The sequence below is a fragment of the Umbelopsis ramanniana genome (assembly GCF_025399195.1).
Source record: "Umbelopsis ramanniana AG unplaced genomic scaffold K450scaffold_6, whole genome shotgun sequence".
Lineage (NCBI taxonomy): Eukaryota > Fungi > Mucoromycota > Umbelopsidomycetes > Umbelopsidales > Umbelopsidaceae > Umbelopsis > Umbelopsis ramanniana.
Window position 1 is genome coordinate 376,682 of NW_026252092.1, and position 20,165 is coordinate 396,846.

At 42.2% G+C, this 20,165-nt stretch overlaps 9 protein-coding genes across 9 annotated transcripts; 5 read left to right on the forward strand and 4 right to left on the reverse strand.

The window, feature by feature from the left end:
- Positions 1-335: 335 nt before the first annotated feature.
- On the reverse strand, positions 336-3,092 carry K450DRAFT_224585 (uncharacterized protein). The gene is made up of 8 exons (XM_051586242.1): positions 2,675-3,092; positions 2,485-2,600; positions 2,289-2,397; positions 1,968-2,218; positions 1,767-1,898; positions 1,586-1,707; positions 618-1,503; positions 336-552 (listed from the first exon to the last, which is right to left on the reverse strand). Exons 1-7 carry the CDS (start codon positions 2,961-2,963, stop codon positions 699-701), a joined length of 1,824 nt encoding a protein of 607 aa, XP_051448185.1. The 5' UTR covers positions 2,964-3,092; the 3' UTR covers positions 336-552; positions 618-698.
- A 98-nt stretch (positions 3,093-3,190) lies between these two features.
- K450DRAFT_224594 (uncharacterized protein) lies at positions 3,191-5,065 on the forward strand. Its single transcript, XM_051586243.1, has 5 exons — positions 3,191-3,315; positions 3,417-3,577; positions 3,674-3,946; positions 4,074-4,643; positions 4,714-5,065. Exons 3-5 carry the CDS (start codon positions 3,679-3,681, stop codon positions 4,986-4,988), a joined length of 1,113 nt encoding a protein of 370 aa, XP_051448186.1. The 5' UTR covers positions 3,191-3,315; positions 3,417-3,577; positions 3,674-3,678; the 3' UTR covers positions 4,989-5,065.
- Positions 5,066-5,277: 212 nt separating this feature from the next.
- K450DRAFT_224598 (uncharacterized protein) lies at positions 5,278-7,092 on the forward strand. Its single transcript, XM_051586244.1, has 6 exons — positions 5,278-5,348; positions 5,408-6,183; positions 6,256-6,407; positions 6,469-6,560; positions 6,632-6,697; positions 6,773-7,092. The coding sequence occupies exons 2-6, from the start codon at positions 5,692-5,694 to the stop codon at positions 6,895-6,897; spliced, it is 927 nt and encodes a 308-aa protein (XP_051448187.1). The 5' UTR covers positions 5,278-5,348; positions 5,408-5,691; the 3' UTR covers positions 6,898-7,092.
- Positions 7,093-7,129: 37 nt separating this feature from the next.
- K450DRAFT_170051 (uncharacterized protein) lies at positions 7,130-8,776 on the reverse strand (the record flags this gene model as incomplete). Its single annotated transcript, XM_051584107.1, has 3 exons — positions 7,130-7,747; positions 7,813-8,122; positions 8,199-8,776. The coding sequence occupies 3 exons, from the start codon at positions 8,774-8,776 to the stop codon at positions 7,130-7,132; spliced, it is 1,506 nt and encodes a 501-aa protein (XP_051448188.1).
- Positions 8,777-10,458: 1,682 nt separating this feature from the next.
- K450DRAFT_224614 (uncharacterized protein) lies at positions 10,459-12,325 on the forward strand. Its single transcript, XM_051586245.1, has 8 exons — positions 10,459-10,589; positions 10,664-10,681; positions 10,765-11,276; positions 11,332-11,386; positions 11,471-11,578; positions 11,644-11,849; positions 11,920-11,965; positions 12,153-12,325. Exons 1-8 carry the CDS (start codon positions 10,481-10,483, stop codon positions 12,257-12,259), a joined length of 1,161 nt encoding a protein of 386 aa, XP_051448189.1. The 5' UTR covers positions 10,459-10,480; the 3' UTR covers positions 12,260-12,325.
- A 551-nt stretch (positions 12,326-12,876) lies between these two features.
- Positions 12,877-16,000, forward strand: K450DRAFT_224624 (uncharacterized protein). The gene is made up of 12 exons (XM_051586246.1): positions 12,877-13,011; positions 13,071-13,147; positions 13,215-13,358; positions 13,429-13,476; positions 13,599-13,672; positions 13,744-13,861; positions 13,933-14,084; positions 14,142-14,145; positions 14,261-14,415; positions 14,516-14,742; positions 14,811-15,017; positions 15,147-16,000. The coding sequence occupies exons 1-12, from the start codon at positions 12,923-12,925 to the stop codon at positions 15,685-15,687; spliced, it is 1,836 nt and encodes a 611-aa protein (XP_051448190.1). The 5' UTR covers positions 12,877-12,922; the 3' UTR covers positions 15,688-16,000.
- On the reverse strand, positions 15,857-16,560 carry K450DRAFT_224631 (uncharacterized protein). Its single transcript, XM_051586247.1, has 3 exons — positions 16,230-16,560; positions 16,043-16,161; positions 15,857-15,974 (listed from the first exon to the last, which is right to left on the reverse strand). Exons 1-3 carry the CDS (start codon positions 16,527-16,529, stop codon positions 15,866-15,868), a joined length of 528 nt encoding a protein of 175 aa, XP_051448191.1. The 5' UTR covers positions 16,530-16,560; the 3' UTR covers positions 15,857-15,865.
- Positions 16,561-16,682: 122 nt separating this feature from the next.
- On the forward strand, positions 16,683-18,023 carry K450DRAFT_224633 (uncharacterized protein; the record flags this gene model as incomplete). The annotated part of the gene is made up of 1 exon (XM_051586248.1): positions 16,683-18,023. The coding sequence occupies one exon, from the start codon at positions 16,683-16,685 to the stop codon at positions 18,021-18,023; it is 1,341 nt and encodes a 446-aa protein (XP_051448192.1).
- Positions 18,024-18,243: 220 nt separating this feature from the next.
- Positions 18,244-20,143, reverse strand: K450DRAFT_118037 (uncharacterized protein). The gene is made up of 5 exons (XM_051583938.1): positions 19,839-20,143; positions 19,550-19,763; positions 19,173-19,485; positions 18,914-19,089; positions 18,244-18,836 (listed from the first exon to the last, which is right to left on the reverse strand). Exons 1-5 carry the CDS (start codon positions 19,945-19,947, stop codon positions 18,464-18,466), a joined length of 1,185 nt encoding a protein of 394 aa, XP_051448193.1. The 5' UTR covers positions 19,948-20,143; the 3' UTR covers positions 18,244-18,463.
- Between the last annotated feature and the right edge of the window lie 22 nt (positions 20,144-20,165).

Genomic DNA, 20,165 nt, shown 5'->3' on the forward strand with positions numbered 1-20,165 from the left:
ATTTTGCTTCCAAAGCAACTCCAATTGATTAGTGATTGTTGACACAGCGTGTGGGTCAAGCAATCTTGAGGATTGTCCTCTAGATACAGAGGATGAAGGAGAAGTAGTAGGCGAGCCAGAGAAAGAAGAATGTGATGAAGTGGAGTCATACAAGTGCTGCAACCCTATGAAATAAATGCTTAATTGTTGTAGGAAATCTGATAAACATATCTCTATGAAATCAATAGTTTACCATCCGCTCCTTTGACCTCAAGACTGGAGGGCCCGCCAGAGGTCAATTCAAATCTACCAATCTTTCTGGATTCTGTAGAGGGAGTATGTTGATGCGATGGTAGCTGCAGAATATCGCTTGCGCTCGCATTAGCAAGGTTACGTTCCCGACTGTTTTCTCGGCTTTGGTCTCGACTCTGTTCCCGGTTAACATCTCGCTCTTCCTTATTATCGGGCTCCCTTTCCACAACAGAAAATCGGCTGACTCGAGCGTTGGCTGAGGCCTCCCTATGTAACGAAGCTCCAGATAGAGGGAGGGATCCTTCTCTAGATAAGGGATAACTTTCGTAGCGAGCATTAGGAGTCGTGGGATTTGGTATTGGGGGTAAATTTGGTGACCCAGGAACCTGGTTATGCATAATTTCAAATCTTGATTTTCGGTCTGGGAAAATGGTTAGAGACATTCTTTCCAATGTGCATTTACTCAGTTATGGTCTCTTACCAATGGTTTCTTGGCTGTTAATTCTACTCAAGCTTAAATCTTTATGAAGCTCATTTGGTGGGGTGAAATTAGGTTCACCTGATATTGAGTGTCTTGGTGTGGAATTGACGCTGAAGCGACCTTTCTTTACTGGTACATCTTGGGGTGCTGTCGATGGAGGAGGTGTCATAGAATTTGTCATTCCAAGTCCAAGTAATAATGAATTGGAATCATCGTCTCGTCCAATAGAATCGGAAAGCGGGGAAACTAGTGGATGAGGGCTACCACTGTATGAATGAGCACTGGGTATTTCGCAGCCATCCCGAGGAGTAATAGTCTCCTGAATAATGAAGCGGGATTTCTTGGGAATGGTTGGAACAATAGGAGAATACTCTGAGCTTTCTTTAGGGCTCGAGCTAAGAGGGGGCGAATGTGCTGCAGCATTTGGGGACATATGAGGTTGTGGTGGATTACGAACCACTACATCTCCAAACGATATATGCTTTTTCTTCTCCTCAGTTTCTGGAGACTTCATCTCAGCATTATTATTGCTTTCCGGTTCCTCAATTTCAACAGCTTTCTCGTCAGTAGCATTCTGAGATCTATCTAGGGGCTCACTGATGCTACTATCAAGATCATCAGCATCAAAGTCCCATGTGGTTGTTTTGGTTACAGTGGGGTGCCTTTGGGGTATCTTCCTGTGTGTCCGTAGTTCCAAGGCTGGCAGCGTGGAGAGGAGACCTTTGGCAAGATAGTCCTTCTTCTTTGCCTGTTTAAAAAATACATGCTGAAGCAATTTTTCCGCAGTTGGTCTGGTATATGTGGGCAACTATTTGTTAACGTACGCCTTTTCCACAAACAAATTCTATAGTTGGAAACATTGTAGATGCCTACCGTTTTGCAGGATCCTTGTACAGGCAAAGATCTATCATATCTTTGAAAGTCTTGGAATACTTGTGCTTGGTATTTTCTCGAACCAGCGTAGGAGGATCATTTGAAAGTGTCATCATCAATACCTAAATAAATTAGTTAGACTAATATAAGGGAAGTTCACAAAGATTGGCACATGACTAACCTTGATAGGGGGATACTTTGCGAATGGAGCATGACCCGTGGCAAGTTCAATAGCAGTGATACCAAATGACCAAATATCTGCTTTATAGTCATATCCGGCTTGATCCATCACTTCAGGTGCCATCCAGCATGGCTAGTATGAATTTAAACTGTCATCAACACCTGTTTACAGATATTGTGACCGAAGATATTCTGAACTTACTGTGCCGACAAATGTTTTCCGAACACCGCCACGTTCTCCTGTCTCTACCAACGAACTAGATACACCAAAGTCTGCCAAAAGTACGGTTCCATCATCATCCATTAGTAAATTACCGGCTTTGACATCCCGATGGATATGGCCGTTCTTGTGAAGGTAGATCAATCCTTCGAGAGCCTGCTTCAATATTGTCGCGATGCTAATTTCTTCTAACCCCTCTGGATATGCTGTTTTCATGATGTCAAGGCAGGATCCTATTTTATATTCCTTAGTTAGTGATGTAAAGATAGGGGGGATTATGTTTGAAATGTGAGCTAAATGTACCTCCAAACAAATAAGGCGTCACGATATACAACTTGGAGCCTTGAACAAACGATCCATATACCCTGAGAACATTAGGGTGCTTTGAAAGGGCCATGAGGGCTGTTTCTCTCTAAAATGTCAGTTGCGAGTTACTTTGCGAGTTCTTCGTTTGACTTTGATCATGCTGGCATCAAATGCTTTGATTGGGTATGCTCACGCGTAGTTCATCGATTTGGTTTCGTTCAAATAGATCCAAATCAATCATCTTAATAGCAACTCGCTTGTTCAATGGCTTGAAAACAGCGCCATACACCACGGCTGAAGAACCAAATCCTAAAGAGCAGAGTAAATAAAAGCAACTTCAGCCTCAATACACAACAGGTACAGGCATTGGAGTCAAGACTCACCTATTGGGCTTTTTATGTCAAAGTCGTCTATATTATTGAAGGTATAAACTTCTGCTTGTGAATTAACGGATGCAGAAGATTGGTTATGATGCGAAGGTAGTCGTAATAAATTGAGACCATCTGAGCCTCCAAACGATCGCCGAGCGGTATGACCTAAGACACTGTGTCGTCTTTCTGATTTAACGCTAAGAGGAGGCGATTGGGATGGGGATGGCGGTTGGATTGGAGTGTCGGCAGTAGGTTGATCTGGCGCCGGAGGCTGAGACGAACCAATATCCGGATGGGTCATCCGATGGGTTATATCTTGAGTTCAGAAATGAAGACGTAAAGGTGGGACTCAGAAGACTTTCAGCAGGCACGGGCAGGCAGAGCAGAGCAGACTGAAAAAATAACCCCATTATTTACAGTACAATTCGGCAAATAACCTCCGTTTGGCTGATGCTGATCAGGCAACGAATCATAACAGAATCCATAAAAAGCCTTTCCTTTCTTCAACATCATTTTGTGCCTTGCCTTCTCTTTCCCCTTCAACATAATACACTGCTTCTGAAGAAACTATGACCTTATTAAGGGTTACGTCGTCCCCGCCAGCAGCTTCTCCTTCTACCTCTAAGACTGCCTCTCCCTTGTCACTAAAAAAGGTGTGGCGCTATTTCCACCGCTCATTGCACTCGCCTTCCTCAAAGCATTCACCTCATGTATTTCATACCCTTCCAACATCACTGTCATGTCCGCCACTCAGCACCATAACCCCTACAGAGACACGGGGGAGTACGTCTTTAACATGGTCGAAGAACTCACCAGATACCTTGGCTCTAACTGTCGCAGCTGTGGATCGATCAGCGAGAATCGATGAAGGCTTCTTTCAAGTTGCAAAACCATCATTTCATGAGTCCACTGTCGGTTCGTGAACAATTTCCCCTTTCCTCCTTCGACGTTACCTACCATCTGAGTTCAGACTGGCGCTAATTTCCATTCTACCTAAATTTCCTACCTTAGATTTTATGGCACAGTTACCGCAAGAACTAGCATGTCATATTTTGATGCATCTCGACGACGTGCGTTCATTAGTTTCCGCATCTCTCGTTTCCAAGCGATGGCATCATCTCTGTCGAGACAACTTGGTTTGGAAACGAAAATATACCTTACAAAGCTCCTGGAAGAAAACCCCGCAGTCCGCTGGCTGGGTCGACTACCGAGATCTATATATCCGACAAATGCGAATTGCAGACCGCTGGCGAAAGGGAGCTGTTACAACATCATATCTGACAGGTTGGTGGAACTACTTTTCCCAATTGTACATGCCACAACGTGCTATATACTGCTGATCCTCCTCTCGTGCCATTTCATCCCCCCTTGTGTCCTACGGCTGATAAACATTTCTATCTCCGCGTTTTAGGCCATACTGACAGCATATATTGTGTCCAATTCGATACCGAAAAAATCGTAACCGGTAGTAGAGACACCACAATCAAATTATGGAGCATGGAAACACGAAAATGTATAAGAACCTTGAATGGGCACGATAAAAGTGTTCTATGTTTGGAATACGACAAAGATATCATGATCTCCGGATCATCCGACTGCACCATCTTAGTATGGAGTATGGAGACTTTCAAGCCTCGCAATAGATTAAGAGGGCACAGCGCCGGAGTACTAGATGTTTGTTTTGACGAAAAGTACATTATCAGTTGTTCCAAAGATACCACCATTCGAATATGGGACAAGGAGACTGGCATCTCGCTTAGAACTCTGCAAGGCCATCGTGGACCAGTGAATGCTGTGCAATTGCGTGATAATAGGCTCGTGTCAGGCTCCGGCGACGCCTTGATTAAAATGTGGAACACTGACACTGGCGAATGCATACGACAATTCTCTGGCCATGTCAGAGGTCTTGCCTGCGTTCAATTTGATGGAAAAAGAATCGTCAGCGGCTCCAATGACCAGTGCATCAAAGTTTGGGATGCTGGTAATGATACACATTTTTTCATTCGATTTATGCTTGGCAGGCTTTCCATTAACAGGACCCTTGAACTTAGATACTGGCGAATGCACCATGACTTGTGAAGGTCATACAGATTTGGTCAGAGCCCTTCACTTTGATGATGAAAAGATTGTGAGCGGCAGTTACGATCAAAGTGTCCGCGTTTGGGATATTCGAACAGGTGCCTGTCTTTTAAATTTCCAGAGTGGACATTCAAGTTGGGTATTTGACGTTATGCTCAGTGCTACGAAAATAGTCAGCGTTAGTCAAGATAAAACTATTCTTATTATGGACTTTGCCCATGATATAGATGTTAGAGGGATTGAATAAAGATTTAAAATGCGTACGCAAAGCCATAAATCTGGCAAAATCCAAGCTGCATATCATTAAAGGGTCTTAAAACGGGCAAAAACGATGTACGATTCTTTTTTTTTTACAGACTTCAAAATATGGAAGAATCGCTTTGTTATATTATTTTGATGCTTTGGTGCTTTGGTGTTCCAAAGTCACTCACGGGCTGCGTTGAGAGGCAAAATGCAGCGTTGGGCCATTGAGAGATGTTTAGCAGTCACGATTCAGCAATAGCCCTTTTTTTTTTTTTTTTCCAAGAAAGTTCCACCTGCAGCAATAGACATAGCTTTACGAATGGATCGACTTCGTGAGAAGAAGGAAAGGCTCCAGCAGTTAAAGGTAAAATATAAAGGCTCAATTATAGGCATTCAGAATGGTATTCTCATGAGCCCTTACAGAAACAGACGAACGTTTCTCCCGATAAAAGCGGGCAGCCGCAGCTTTCGACGTTCGATATGCTAGCCACTGCAATGGCTCGAAATGACTCGCCCAATTCCACCTCCAAACAGCCAAAGGATAGTAGTCCTACTGCTGAATCCAGTACTACGTTGGGTACGACGCTGACGAACGCAACCACTAACTTTGCTTCCGATGCAAGGTAAGGCAAAATATGCTCAAATCAAGTGCGTCGCAAATCTTGTAGGCCGTAACAGAATCTAATTTAAAACAACCTAGTCAACACATGCCATCGCCAGAGAGTCTGAATGGAGAATCAATTGCCGTCAAGCAATTGGAAGTGAAGAATCAGGGTCAGAGCCTAAAACAGAAGGCATCGTCGGCGGAAAACTTCAATGCAGGTCAGCGAGTACTGTCATCGACAGGTAATACTGGATCAATCGAATGTGGGGAAGTTCCAGCCCGCTCCGATTTCAGGCCGAAGGATGAAGGAGGCAGAAGAGAGTCAACAGATGAGGAAGAAGTAGATGAATTCGGCAGAGTCAAGAGGAGACGTCAGCATTACAGCAGTGCTGACGGTCGTAGAGGCCAACATGAAGAATCGGACAATGATAGCCAAAATGACAGTGACTATGATCGTCACCCACGCCGAAGAAGAAGAAGTCACTCTGAAGACGGCCAAGTACATCATAGTGGCACGAGAGGGCGATATTCTAGTCGAAGCCGATCCCCTCGAAGCAGAAGCCGTTCGCGCAGCCATGGCAACAGGCATCGTGATGTAAGTTGACGGGCTCTGCACTCGTGCTCTTATCACAGAGCTAATTTACTAATGATTTACCTCATATCATAGCCATATACCGCTGCTGCACGTTACATAGACACCGAGTTTTTTCCTTCCAAGATCTATGTTGGCGATTTGGTCGGAGTGAACAAAGATCAACTAGAAGATGCATTTTCTGCCTTTGGGCGCATAGAGGATATCAAAACTGTGGATGGAAAAGAGTAAGTAGCACATGAGGTACATAATGGATGTATAGCATGTTTCTTACTTAGTCACCCACAGCTTTGCGTTCATCACGTACGACGATACAGAAAGTGCACTTTATGCCATCAAAAGAATGGATGGTGTAAAGCTTGGTAGATATAGGATCAAAGGTAAAAGCTTTGCTTCACTTCATTACCCTTGACAGAATGAATTTTTTCTTAACCGTATTCACTACTTGCAGTCAACCGTGCGAAGATACCAGAAAGAAATCGAGTCGGTTTTGGAAATGTGCCTTGGAAGGATGAAGGTAAGAAAAGAACAGACTGTATCAAATAAGCGTCAAATAGTAGTGTAGTTGACTAATTTATGACTGAATCCTTAGACGGAGTGGTTGCGCAAGAAGAAAGCCACCGACACCCCCATTCCAGCACTATCCCCACTCAGCAAGAAATGGATCCTAGAGCTTTTGGAAGAGGTCGACAAGTACTATCGTATGACGATTTGTAGAGGAGCTTGACCTCCGCTTACAGGACATAGTGTAGATAACAGAGACAGATCAATTTTGTGAAGCCACCTCAGCCGCATGCTTCACTGTGGCCAACTACCACATAGTTCAATGTATCATAATCAATAGCATTCCAACCTTTCGACAAGTGAGCTGTCATTTTATTAAATCATTCATTACCAATATTTGGAGCATAACTTTTTTTTCCAAGTTGTATGTATTTTGGAAAAGCTATCAATGGATTGAAAGCAAAATTACTTCACTTGCGCTGATAGTAATATTGGAGGCTGACACGGTCTCAGTTACGACTCGACCAGAAGGCAAACCAGAAGACGTTTCAAACGATTGGCCACCCCACGTTAATCCATGAGTTGCATCGGCTGAAGGAGTCGTGAATCGTTTGGCTTGTATGCGCGCCTTGGTAGGTAAGTTTTGTAAACTGACAGTTACAACAGGTCTTTGACTGTCTGTGTTCAAGTACAGATTGCTATTGATCAGAACAATGCGCTCTAGCTTGCCGTGTTCATAAATACCATATCCTGATACATTTGTCTCGTCAATTGATAGTTCCTGAAGAGTACTTTTACCCGAGTTACCAATGGCTTCACCGACAATAAGTAAGACATGGTAAAGTGGCATAATATGTGGAACACTTGACTTGTTGACACCGTCATCGCCAACACCAGCTATAGGTTGAAAGAAGTTGTACTTGTACCCAATGCCGTTGTGGAAATAACATCTTGTCATGTTGATTTTGGCGGCTTGCAATACGTAGTCAACACCCCAAATGGCTGCCCCAGCCGTGTTACTAAGACCAGGTGCACCGTGGCATGCGTATGAATTTGTTTCACCCTAGATGTTAAAGTAATTAATTTGAAGAGTTCATTCACTGCCTTTGTAATGAGATCGCCGCTTACCATCACATAAGTTAATCCGGCGTTGTTGGTGGCAACAATATCCGGTTTATAATTGGAGAGATTTCCGCGTATATGATTTTTATTCATAAGGTCCGCGATCAAACCTCCAGATCCTTGACAGAACGATCCTTGATATCGGTGCTGAGACAGTGTGCTTAAAAGCTCTCCAGAACCATTGGTGGCATATCCAGTGCTCAATAAGTTTCTCATTGTTATGCTTGTGCCTGCAAAGGCTGCTCCCTGCAAAGTTGGCTTTTTACCTTTGACAAGATGCACAGCTTCAGAGACGGCATTTGCCATCTCCAGCCAACTACACAAGACGAAACGTCAGTAAGATCCGATATCGAATGAGCTTCAGCATAGTAAACATAACATTATGTACGTACTCATCTGCATAGGCTTGTGCCGATGTATAATAAAAATCTGGCTCATTGCCAATTTCAATCATGGATAGGCTGACATGATGAAGAGTCTTGAAGGTGGCCATGATCGCCTTCGCTTCCTCCACTGCAATCGTTACATTCCTATACTTCAGGTTTACACCCCAAGTGAACTCTGTGCCTGCTAGCAGGTTTCCGGAGAGACGATAGAAGTCCCTTCCAATACTGATATTACTAGCCTCTGGCCAAGGCTTAATATCCGTCTTTGGCGGGAAAGTAGCATTTACATACTGAAAACGTGGATCATACACTGCATTGTCTTCAGAGTTGCCGCCAACTCGAAAAGCTGATGGAAAACCTGTCCTATCTTGAACATTTTTCAGAACCGTTTGCGTGTACTTGTTCGGTCTCCCCAAAGATCCTACCCAATCTGGCCAGCGGTCCAGCTCGATACTGAAGGAGACCAAAGCGGGATCAATCTTGATGCCGTTAGAAGTATCATCTGAGATTGTAACGTTGACAGCCCCACATTTTGTGATAGCCAGCGAGATTGCAGCGAGAATTGAGAACTTGGTCAACTTCATTAGGTTTGATGCGATGTTTGAAACAAAAATTAAATCATTATCTTATATAAGAACCCAATCAAAGTCTAGTACAAGTATGTGCAAAAATTTAAGCTTTCCCTTCATTGTAATAAACGTTGTACTCGGGAAAAAATACTCGGGAAAAAAGCATCGATCTTCCACATTGAACACAGCTGCATCATACTTCCCACAGCCGCGGGTTATATGGAAAAATAGATCCGCCTGAATAGCTTCATGTTTTAAATCACTTTCCTTCAGAAACCTCTCATTATTTTTGCATTTAACCAATGGTATTTTTAATCAATTTACACGCTGACTTTTATATATGCTCGCCCTGCTTGATGCAAGATTACAATAATAAAAAGAAAAGAAATGAAAATAACGAGGGAAAGTCGCTGGTTTCCAGTCCTCATAACAATCCGGGGTATGGTACCGCGAGTAATTCCATATGGTAATAATGCTACATACGGCATATTTTCCTTATGCATCGAATCTCTCTAAAGGATTAGCTCTCTTTCAATCAGTCATAGACTGAGGCGGTAGGTACAGTTGCTATAAGCAAGTATTTTATAGGCATACAATCTATTGAATTAAGCTAATCAGAAAGCTGGAGTAGTAGTTTGTTGAAAGAGATAAATAAAATTCGGCAAAGAAAGATGTCATCGAACTAAGCAATGCGCTTTTTAGGATAAAATATATGTTTATATGTTTACCGGAGTTGTCTTCTTTCATGCTTTAATGCAATATCTTTAGCGAACGTCATAGAGTTCACCTCTCTAACAATATACCTCAAGTTGTAAATGTAGAGGTTGTCACTCTAGAGAATTTCAATAAGATATAGTATGTATTGCAGCATAATTACTTCCTCTAGTGTGACAGAGTCCAGAAAGTCGGTAGAGGCTTTAATGATAATGGTCAGATCTGCTGACTTTATTTTGAGTTGACCATGAAACCGAGCGATCTGAACGTCAGACCGATCACACCGACTGCTGGCGAACGTACGCATTATACCTTGATGTTTCCTCATTTTCTACAAAAAATTGCGTTCTTTTAGATTCCCCTTTATCCGAAGGGCCTCGATATAGACTCGTTCGATACACCTATTGTAAGTCCACAGCCATATTACTGGTTTTCTATTAGCCCTCTAAGGCTGGATAAATAGAAATACAACATAGAAGCTATAAAGTCAACATAGCATTTTGTAGGAAGACTTTTCATGCCAACTTCAACCATTTCCTCGTCCGTTTAAATTGTATTTGGTGATGGGATACCATTATGAGAAAGTAAAATTATGAATATGTAAACATTGGTCGAGGCATATGGTTTTTCCTAAGGCAGACTCTGTAGCTTATAGCACAATTGTGAGTAGATTTATTGGCTGTTTGCGTATGCTGAATAAATTGTACATTGGTGTTCATGGTAGCCTGATGAAATTACTACTTTAACCCAAGTGTCAGAAACTTCATGGTGCAAGCAAGGTCAATACTCTCTCTCGCTACTGAGAGCTATAGCTCAGCTTGCTCCGTTATCGATTGCATTAATGAAAAAATTAAGCAGAGCAAATAATCATTCGAGAAACGAAGAAAATAAGTAATGATTCTCGAAGTTGATTTTGGGAATTATCCCCTTATAATTATGGCTAATTTTGGCTTCCGTCGCGCTACTGTAGAGTACCTGTCCCCCCTACACAATTCCAATCCTGGCATGTCATTCGATGAAGAATCTATACTGAGACGCAACAGGCCCAATCGTGACGACAAGCAGCTTAACCGCCTCAGTTATGTGTACCTTGTAGTGTATTATACAGTTATGGGTAAGAACGTAACGGTTGCACGGTGCCTGCAAAACTGAGATGTGACAGTGCTAACGATTCATGACCCGAATCAGTGTCAGATTGGCTTCAAGGTAAGAAAAGCTTTGTATAGATCTGTATTCTATAGATCTGCACTATGTTCATCCCTCTTTCAGAAATACTAACTATCGCGCAGGCCCTTATCTTTACAAACTCTACCAGTCATATGGGTATACAATGCAAGCTATTGCATATCTATTTATGACAGGATTTGTATCAGGAGCCATCGCAGGAACCACCATGGGAGGTTTGGCAGATACGTGGGGAAGAAAGAAAATGTGCTTAATATTCTGTCTTACTTCGTCCATATCGTTATTCTTGCGAATTGCAACTTTTAGCTTTCCCATCCTGTTGGTGTCTCATCTTCTATCTGGGCTATCTGCTGGATTGTTGTTCACTGTGTTCGAAACCTGGCTTGTAGCTGAATATCAAGATCTAGGACTTCCATCGAGACTGCTGGACAGGTTATTCGCCACCGCAACCTTTGGTAATGGCCTGTGCGCGATCTTCGCGGGGATTGTAGCCAATTGGGCAGTAGACTCACTCGGCATCCAAGCTCCATTTATGGTCGCAATTGGCTTTTCAATAATGGGAGCCTGTTTAATAAGTGTACTTTGGAAAGAGAACTATGGAATAACCAAAGACATGGTAAGAGATGTATCAGTGTATCTGTACAAGTTCGTTAAGCTAACAATATCTGTAGGGTGGCCAATCACTGAAAGAGACAATTGCTGAAGGGCTCAATGTTCTTTTTCAAGGTGAGTTAATATCTGCTATGTAAACGAATGACGCGCATCAAGAGATTCATTATCAGGAAGTAACGCCTATCGCATGATGAACAGACAATAGAATTTTCTCGCTAGGGCTCGCTCAAACGTTATTTGAATGTTCCATGTACATATTTGTTCTGCTATATACCCCAGCATTAGAGCAAGCGCTTGAGAATCAAGGTCAGTCAAATGCTATTCCATCGAAATGGTATGACTACCGAAGAGAGAAAACTGATTGTGTTTAGATGACTACGTGCCATTCGGTTACCTGTTTTCTACTCTTATGGTGGCTGTCATGCTTGGTTCACAAATATTCCGCGTCCTGACGCAGAAAAATCGGATCTGGGGAAAGTCAATATTTAACTGGTCCATTACAAAAGGTACAATACTTTCCCTGACTCTGGCGATATCGGCTGGTTCCTTCGGGGCAATGACATTATGGACCAATAATGTAAGTAGAAAAAGTCAGCTTCGTAATTCGGGTCAACCGTTTTACCGATTAACCTGCTACTGTATTGCAGGTCAGAGTCCTTATTCCTGCCTATCATGTATTCGAGTTCTCAGTTGGTATATATTTCCCAGTCATGTCTTCTCTGAAGGCTAATCTTATACCTAACGATTCACGTGCGGCTGTAATGTCTTTACTTCGTGTTCCAATGAACATTGGTGTGTGCGCTATTCTATGGCAGGTAAGACGGAATGGATAGAATACGCATGCTGGGCAAATTCGTGTCGCTGACTTTTAATCCTTCAGGTGGACTCTATATCCATGACCATGTTGTTTGCGATTTGTGCATGTATGAATGCTATCGGGGCAATCATTGTCGGCATACTGCTCCGAACAATATAGAAGTAGTGTGATTTTAACTTGGTGCTCATACAACCAACACCGAAAGCATTTTGAGCGGCGTACCCAACATCTTTTTTTATCAAATGAAACAGCAAATGATGTATACCAATAGTAACAACCATGAAACATTTCTTGGACGGCCTTATACGCACGATTTCAGACAGGCAGCTGACCGAGGTAGTGTTCGCACCGATCGGAGTGGTGGCTTTAGACCCGGCGACAAAAAGCCGTAGTTGACTGCGCAAAATGGATTAAATGGATCTCCAGCAAAAGATGGAGGTTTTAGTGAAGCATGCATCCTTGGCAAGACTTAGTAATCCACGCCACGTAATCTTTTTATATGTGCTGAAGTTTAACAAATATCCAGTCTTTTTCAATCTCAATAGAAAAACGATGAATAATTAAATGTCTTCTATACCATTCAGTTTCTTGCTTTATTGTTATTTTATGTAAGCAGGGCAGCTGCTCTGATTAAGCTTGTAATACGTATTCAGAAACAAGATGCTATTCGAAGGGATGGTCACAAGCAAATTTTGAAGTCCGCAGAGTATCCAGCCTTTTTTTTTTTTAAAGTCTGTATTCAAAAGGTGATTGTGTGCCGACTTCCTTTCTTTACATTTTGATAGATAGTGACTATTTAATCGAGACTCAAGTCTCTTTTCAAAATCAATATTATGCTTCCAATCTTATATCTACCACTTCTGTTCCCTTTGCAAGTGGCAGCACTTATGGACGGTTTGAGTTCCACGCCACCCATGGGATGGTAAATACTTGAAAAGTCCTTACAAATCATCGCAATTCACTTATACGCGTTTCCCATAGGAACACTTGGAACAAATACGGATGTAATATCGAAGCAAGGCTTATTCGTGAAACTGCCGATATAATGGTCAGCAAAGGTTGGTTGGACGACGCTATCATCCACCTAAATGCAAGCTTCACATTTAGACTAATGCCATCACCTAGGCTTCCTCGACGCAGGTTATCGATACTTGAATCTTGATGACTGCTGGCAGTCGAACGATAGGGACTACGATGGTAATATTATTGTCGACAGATATGCTTTCCCTGAAGGCATAAAAGCTGTAGCAGATTACGTCCACAGCAAAGGTGATTAATAAGACAGAGGCTTTAGATAAAGAAATGCTTTCATCTGATGCAATATTTCTTTGTCATTCAGGATTGTATTTTGGAATTTACTCTAGTGCTGGATACCAGACGTGCGCAGGTAAGAGCATTTTTAATGTTTATCAGGGCAAAATAGATGGCAGTCGAAAAAGTTTCACTTGGGTTGCCAAATTAGACTACTATCGGAGGCGTTTTTTATTTACCCGGGACCTATTCAAATAGGACGCATGGCGTCTTTGGGACACGAAGAATCCGATGCGATTAACTATGCCAATTGGTCCGTTGACTATCTAAAGGTATTTATTTTATTATGTCTTTTTTAACAATGGCAAATTCGCAGATAAGCATTATTGACTGGTTGCGGTAGTACGATAATTGCAACTTTCGGGACGGTATATCCGGAAAAGAGCGGTATAAGCGCATGGGAGATGCTTTGAAAGCGACTGGTCGAAACATTACCTTTTCAATTTGCAATTGGGGCTCAGGTAAATGATACACCATTGTCGCATTATGACGCGAAGGTATTAGTGCTTCTGACATGCGGCTATGATTATAGAAAATCCTTGGGAATGGGCTGATGAAATTGGCCATGCATTTCGAACGCACGACGACATTATTGCTAGTTGGGAATCAGTGTTAGAGATATTGGATGTTCACGCACAAGTAGTGCAATATGGAGGTCCAGGTCATTGGGCAGACCCAGGTATGATTTGATCGAATCACTTTGTCAGGGTTGCACGAAACCAATTGATCAAACTAAACAAACTTGTCATGACATTATCTTCAACTGCAGATATGCTTGAGGTGAGTTTCAAAAAGGACAAAAAAAAAAAAAAAACGATCCCCATAATAGCGATTTGCTAACCAAAATATACTTAATGTATAGGTTGGAAACGGTGCTCTAAATATAGAGGAGTCTCGAACTCACTTCAGCTTGTGGGCAGCCATGAAGGCGCCTTTGATTCTTGGTAATGACCTCACTCATATGTCAGATATGATCTATGACATTTTGACCAACAGAAAGGTCATTAGTGTGAACGTAAGAATGAATCTATGGCTCTTAAAGCGATCATGCAACATTTACTGACTCGGGTCTGTCTTGGCGCTTGGCGTGCATGATGTGAAAATTTTGATTCTAGCAAGATTCTCTTGGTGTTCCAGCTCGAAGAGTAGTACACGTCGCTGGTAACCTTGATATATGGACCGGTCCTCTCAGCGGTGGGTCAGTCGTCGTCGTCATAGTGAACTATGGTGAAAGTGAGCGGCAAATCCCGTTTACAGATGCCATTGTTGACTACTATGGTGAAAAAATTCAAGTTGAAGACTTGTGGACGGGTAAAACATCTCAAATGAAAGAAGGAATGATGTAAGTGCGCTGATCTTGATGGATTTGGGAGCTGTCAACGGTATTAAAGACGATTTATTGTACACTAGGTTGTCCAGTCCGATCCCACCGCACGGATGCACGATGCTGAAGTTGACAAATGGTACCTCCATACCATATTCTGATAGTCTAACAAGCAATGCCAGCAAAAACCATTACCCGCCTGAAATTATGCAAAATGATATCGATACTAGCAAGTTAGAGGACGTGGAGCAAACTTTATACGAGGCGGAGGCCCTTGTCAATGTCGTATCCGGATTATCGCGACGAAAAGGCGGATGTCCAGCTTGTAGCTCCAGCGCACGTGTAATCGCTATTGGAAAAGTGCATCCGCTTGAGTCTGGCTCTTTGACCTTCCGAAATATCACTGGCCCAGGTCACTATACCCTTACCCTACGATATATGGACTGCTTATCTTGGTCCCTATGTGGCGACTATTGGACTCGAAGATGGGGCTTACGGCTGCGTATTAACGATGGAGAGGAGACATATGTTTATCTGCGCAAGATAGGTGATCTTAAGGCTGTCAAAGAATTCTCTATGGGACTATATTTGGATCGAGACATAAATTCCATCACCTTGGATAACCCAGAAGCGAATGGTCCTAGCATGGACAGCATTATCTTGAAGAAACATCCTAATTCAAATTTCAACACATCAAAAGGGGCGGTATGGACCACTGGTTTTTCTAGTGAAGATCCACTTGCTGGCGATCATTGGATCCTCTATACATTGAGATGTATCGTCGATTACATGCTGGATGCTGCCATATTCGCTTGCGGAATATCAACCTTTGGCTTCGTTATTTATCTTCTGTATGGCTATTTCAGCAGATTATATAGACATGTGTATCAGCCGGTAGGTGATACAGATATAGGCGAATACACTCTGCAAAACGTTTCAGAGACGAATACCAGTATAGCATAATTTTCCTTATACCATACACCATCATACCAGTCAATTGCATTGTACGTATTAAAGCATAGTTGTATCAACATAAATAGTTTGACATATAATTTATTTGAATGAAAAAAATCCAATCAGATTAGTCAGATCATTGTAAAGTTTCCACACCCCCAAGTTAACAGATACCTGCAAGGTACAATCATGTTGTTGATGAGGTGTCTTGCGGGGTGGTCTGAGGAACTTTGGCCACTATCACAGTGCAATCGCAATGATTTACGCAGTATTGGCTGACACTCCCTATCAGAGTCCTGTACGAAGAGTGTTTCTTGTTAAAGGCAAACGTTATGTTTCATTAGATAGCAAGTATGTTACGCACCGTTTGAGAAAGCCAGATCCGTGAGATCCGACAATGACCACGTCGGCTTTTACTTCCTGCACCTTTGACACGATTTCATACTGTGCATCACCGTGCATTGAAATGGCTTTGCAAGCAATCTGCACAATGTTGGTCAATTGTGGTTCGGGTTTGTCTATCGTGCTACGAAACAAAAACCGGTTATCACCTTCTTTGCTGTCAGTTGCGCGCCGTATTTCTTCAATAGAGCATGACTTTCATCTCTGTGTCTCTCCGCAATTTTTATCAGATAGTCTGTTTGGTTTCCGTATGGGGTTGTGAAATGTTCGCTGGGTCGCACGTTGACTAGAATAACCATATCCAGTTGCGGATTGATGAAGTTATGCACAGACCATTGGAACACTGATTCGCAAGTTTCTTCGTCCAAGCAAATCACAACGACGCGCGTCAAGGAGCTATAATCTTCATGTTCTTGCACATGATGTACAATATCGTGGTTACTCTCCATTTTTTATACACATGTGAAGGAGAAAAAGAAAGCTAAACGTCAAAACAAGATTTGGACTGCTCCATTTTGCATTGACGAAATTTCCCGACACACTGACCAAATATAAAAAAAAAAAAAATTTGGGCAGAAAATACTCATTCACTTCTGCTTGCCATGCTATTGAATGTCGTAGCGCCTTCCTTCCTGCGAGTGAAGCCTATCAGGCATGGAAGCTATAATTATAAATATGCTTCTACGGTAATGCTGTTGACTCAATCTCCCTTCAACACTTCTGCATCTACATTCAATCAATGGTCCAGAAATTCATTACGAAAACTGAGGAAGGCAAATTTGGAAGCTTTAGCGAAGGAAAGAAAACTGCCTTCTAAAGGTACCAAAGAAGAATTGATATCAAGGCTGTTAGGATGGCAAGAAGCCCCACCGAAACTTTCAACACAGTCCACACTCACCGACCCAGTAAAAAATGTGGCAGGGGGTTCGGCGTCAAAAACTCCATCGGTTACCTCTATCGCCGATGACATAACCTTTAAAACCAAGGAAGCTGGTTCTTCCAAAACGGAAGTAGAAAATCCAGAAGAGCCACCAGTGATTTCTACTTCTAATTCAGTCAACGCCGTCACTGGCGATCGCACAGAACAATTGGAAAAACATCCTGAACAAAAAAGTCATATCAGCAAAACGAGCTTCGTGAAGATGATGGCTGATTATGTTGACGAACAGTTACCTCCAATGCAAAATAGCAATGTCGATATCAATTATGAGGAAAGTCAGGCTGACGAAACTCTGGTACCCGAGAACTGGATCAAAGCTTTCGAAATGAAAGTGCATAATAGAGGACACAAAGTGAACGGAAACAAAGCTACCATGACGTTTAAGCGAAGATCAGCAACTCAAGATCAGCGTCCTTCCTCAAGCAATTTGAAGCAAGTCTCTCCAACCATCATAGACGATGAAATTTCTGAAATGGGAGCCGATTTAGAAGCTGAATTCGATCGCCAATGGGTCAATGCGTTTGACAGAAAGGTCGCTCAAAGGGGCAGTAGGCGCATTTTAGAGCTGAACGCCTCAGCAACCGAAAAGGAAAACAATGATAACCTAGATAGCTCTTTGTCATCCATCAATATATCAGATGTTACAGCGGAAGGTTTACTGGAATCATCAAGAACAAAGCCAACTGACTGGCAAACACTCGAGAAAGACGCAAGTAACATAATACGAAATTTATGGGCAACACCCATTTCCGAACTTTCAGTATCTCAGCTTGTAGCTTCGACTCAGGAAAGCCAACCCAATAATGAAAAAGAATCAAGCCAGAAGAGCCACGGTGGCGGCGATGACGAAAGCCACCATCATGGTGAAAGCACTGGCAATCACACCGTATCTGCCGCACTGGGAGCAACCACACTTATATGGCTCATTGGTGGAGAAGACGGTATTAGTAGAGCGTATGCCAAGCTGAAATCATCCAAATCCGACGATCCAAGTAGCGCATAATTGTACCAATTCCCCATTTAAATTAGACCTGTATAGCTTTTAGACATTTCAAAATGAATCTCACCACTGAAGAACCCTTTGACTTATAGAACATGCCTGACTTATGTCCCAATAGAAACCTTGTTGAGTAATTAATTGAAGATAATATAAATTTACAATTTTGTTATATATGGGCGGAAATGCTTATGGGTTGTTTTTGTCAAAAAAAAAAAAAAAAAAGGAAATGGGGTTGGAAAGTGTGGTAATCGTATGAAAGGTTTTCGAGTTGTAAAATGCAAATATGTTTCTTTTATCATTCTTCAGTATATGGTGGAAGTTCAATGAATTCCCGTATATCATGAGCAAGAGACTTTCGGAAACGGCTCCGTCCCATCAAGTTTTGCATAAGAGCTATACCATGAGATCGAAATGTCAGATCAATCAGCATATCTCTAGAGCATTTATCCATGACAAAACTTACCAGTGACACATTCGGCATGACCCATCTTCTTATATAATCTCATTCTAACATCTACATCGTCCCTCTTTGCCGGTGGCAATACTTCACCAAGAGCATTGTACATGTCGATGGATTGTTGAACTGGGACGACTGCATCCTTCTCACCGTGGATGAATAAAATTCTCGGCATATGGCTGGTCAAAGCTGTAGAATGTTCAAACATATCCTTATTCTGGCGAATGAGGGTGATGGGTGAGTTCTTCTTGAACGACTCTTGATTACCGCCCATAGCTCTTGCCATGGCTGAAATCTTTTCTACGCCACGATAGGTTTCGTGTTCCAGATGTGAGCCGATGTTGTACACACCAGCCAGCCTGGTAATATAAACGTGGTTAATTTCTCATCCATTTGGCAATGTTAAATTTGATATAATAGAGATTCATCCACATACAATATGAGGCCTTCGATTCTAGGAAGGGCATTTCGTGATGTGTCAATGTTTCCGTTATCAAGCAAACTATTCTCGGTTCGCTTGGCTTGCTGAAGCTGCTTGTCGTTAGCACGAATGAATCGTACTACATCCATCAAAACGGTTTGTGAGGCTAGCTGAGCTCCGGCACTATGACCCTTGTTTGGTAAAAATATAGTGTGATATGATGATGTTAGTGGGCATTAGCATAACAAACTATCATGCTGACTTTCAAACTTACCATGATGTGAATTTGTTCCACGTCTCCGTTGAACTCATGGGCATGTGTATAAGCCCATCTGATAGCCTTTCGTATATCTTGATACATCGCATCCGCCTTCACCTCTGGGTATTTACGATAATCAGGAAGGACTACTATGTAACCTAATTCCCGAAGTGTGTTTGCCATGGTGGTGTACATGTTTTTAGAACCAGAAGACCATGATCCTCCGTAAATAAAAACAACTATTGGGTTGGGAGAGCTGCTCTTCGTCGATGGCAAATATAAATCTAATTGAGCAGCCTGATTGTCCTCATCGTATGGAATATTTCGCCTAAATCCGGACACATTAGATCCAACAGGGATTATAACGTCGTTCATCGACAAGATGACATTACCTGATGATGCGGTCAAAGTCGGTTGTACTGAGGCTGATGTATCTCCAGATGAAGTAGCTTCCAGCGATAGGTATATAGGTGAACAGACCAATAACCATATGCAAAACGGCATAATTCACTTTCAAAATACGAGTTGGGCTGTATGGAAGATTGAAAGACGTGTCGGATTGAGCTGCATAAAGGTATACTACCCAAGCTATAACATAAAGTGTTGCTGATTTTCGACGGGCATGTCAAGATTCCGGTTAGATAACTGGCAAGGAATGGGCGAAAAACACTGTCTACTTACAAACAACAAATGCGATCAATGGCAGACTGAGAATGACACATAGAATCAGTACGGGCAAAAAGAATAACGACAGAGAGACCGTCATCGTTCGTGAGTCCAGCAACGCCATTTTGGCGAACGAGTGAGAAAGAAGAATGCAAAGAACTCGAGACCATTTTTTTTCGTGTGATGAGCTTTGAGCCTCCGATTGCCTTTTGTATACAAAAATCAATAATTACGAAATGATCTTGTGATGATATCGATTTCGCTTGGGAGTGAGTTTCTTGCCGTGATGAGGTACTGGGTCATTGTTAGCAATATGATCGATACATTACATCCGTATTTCTG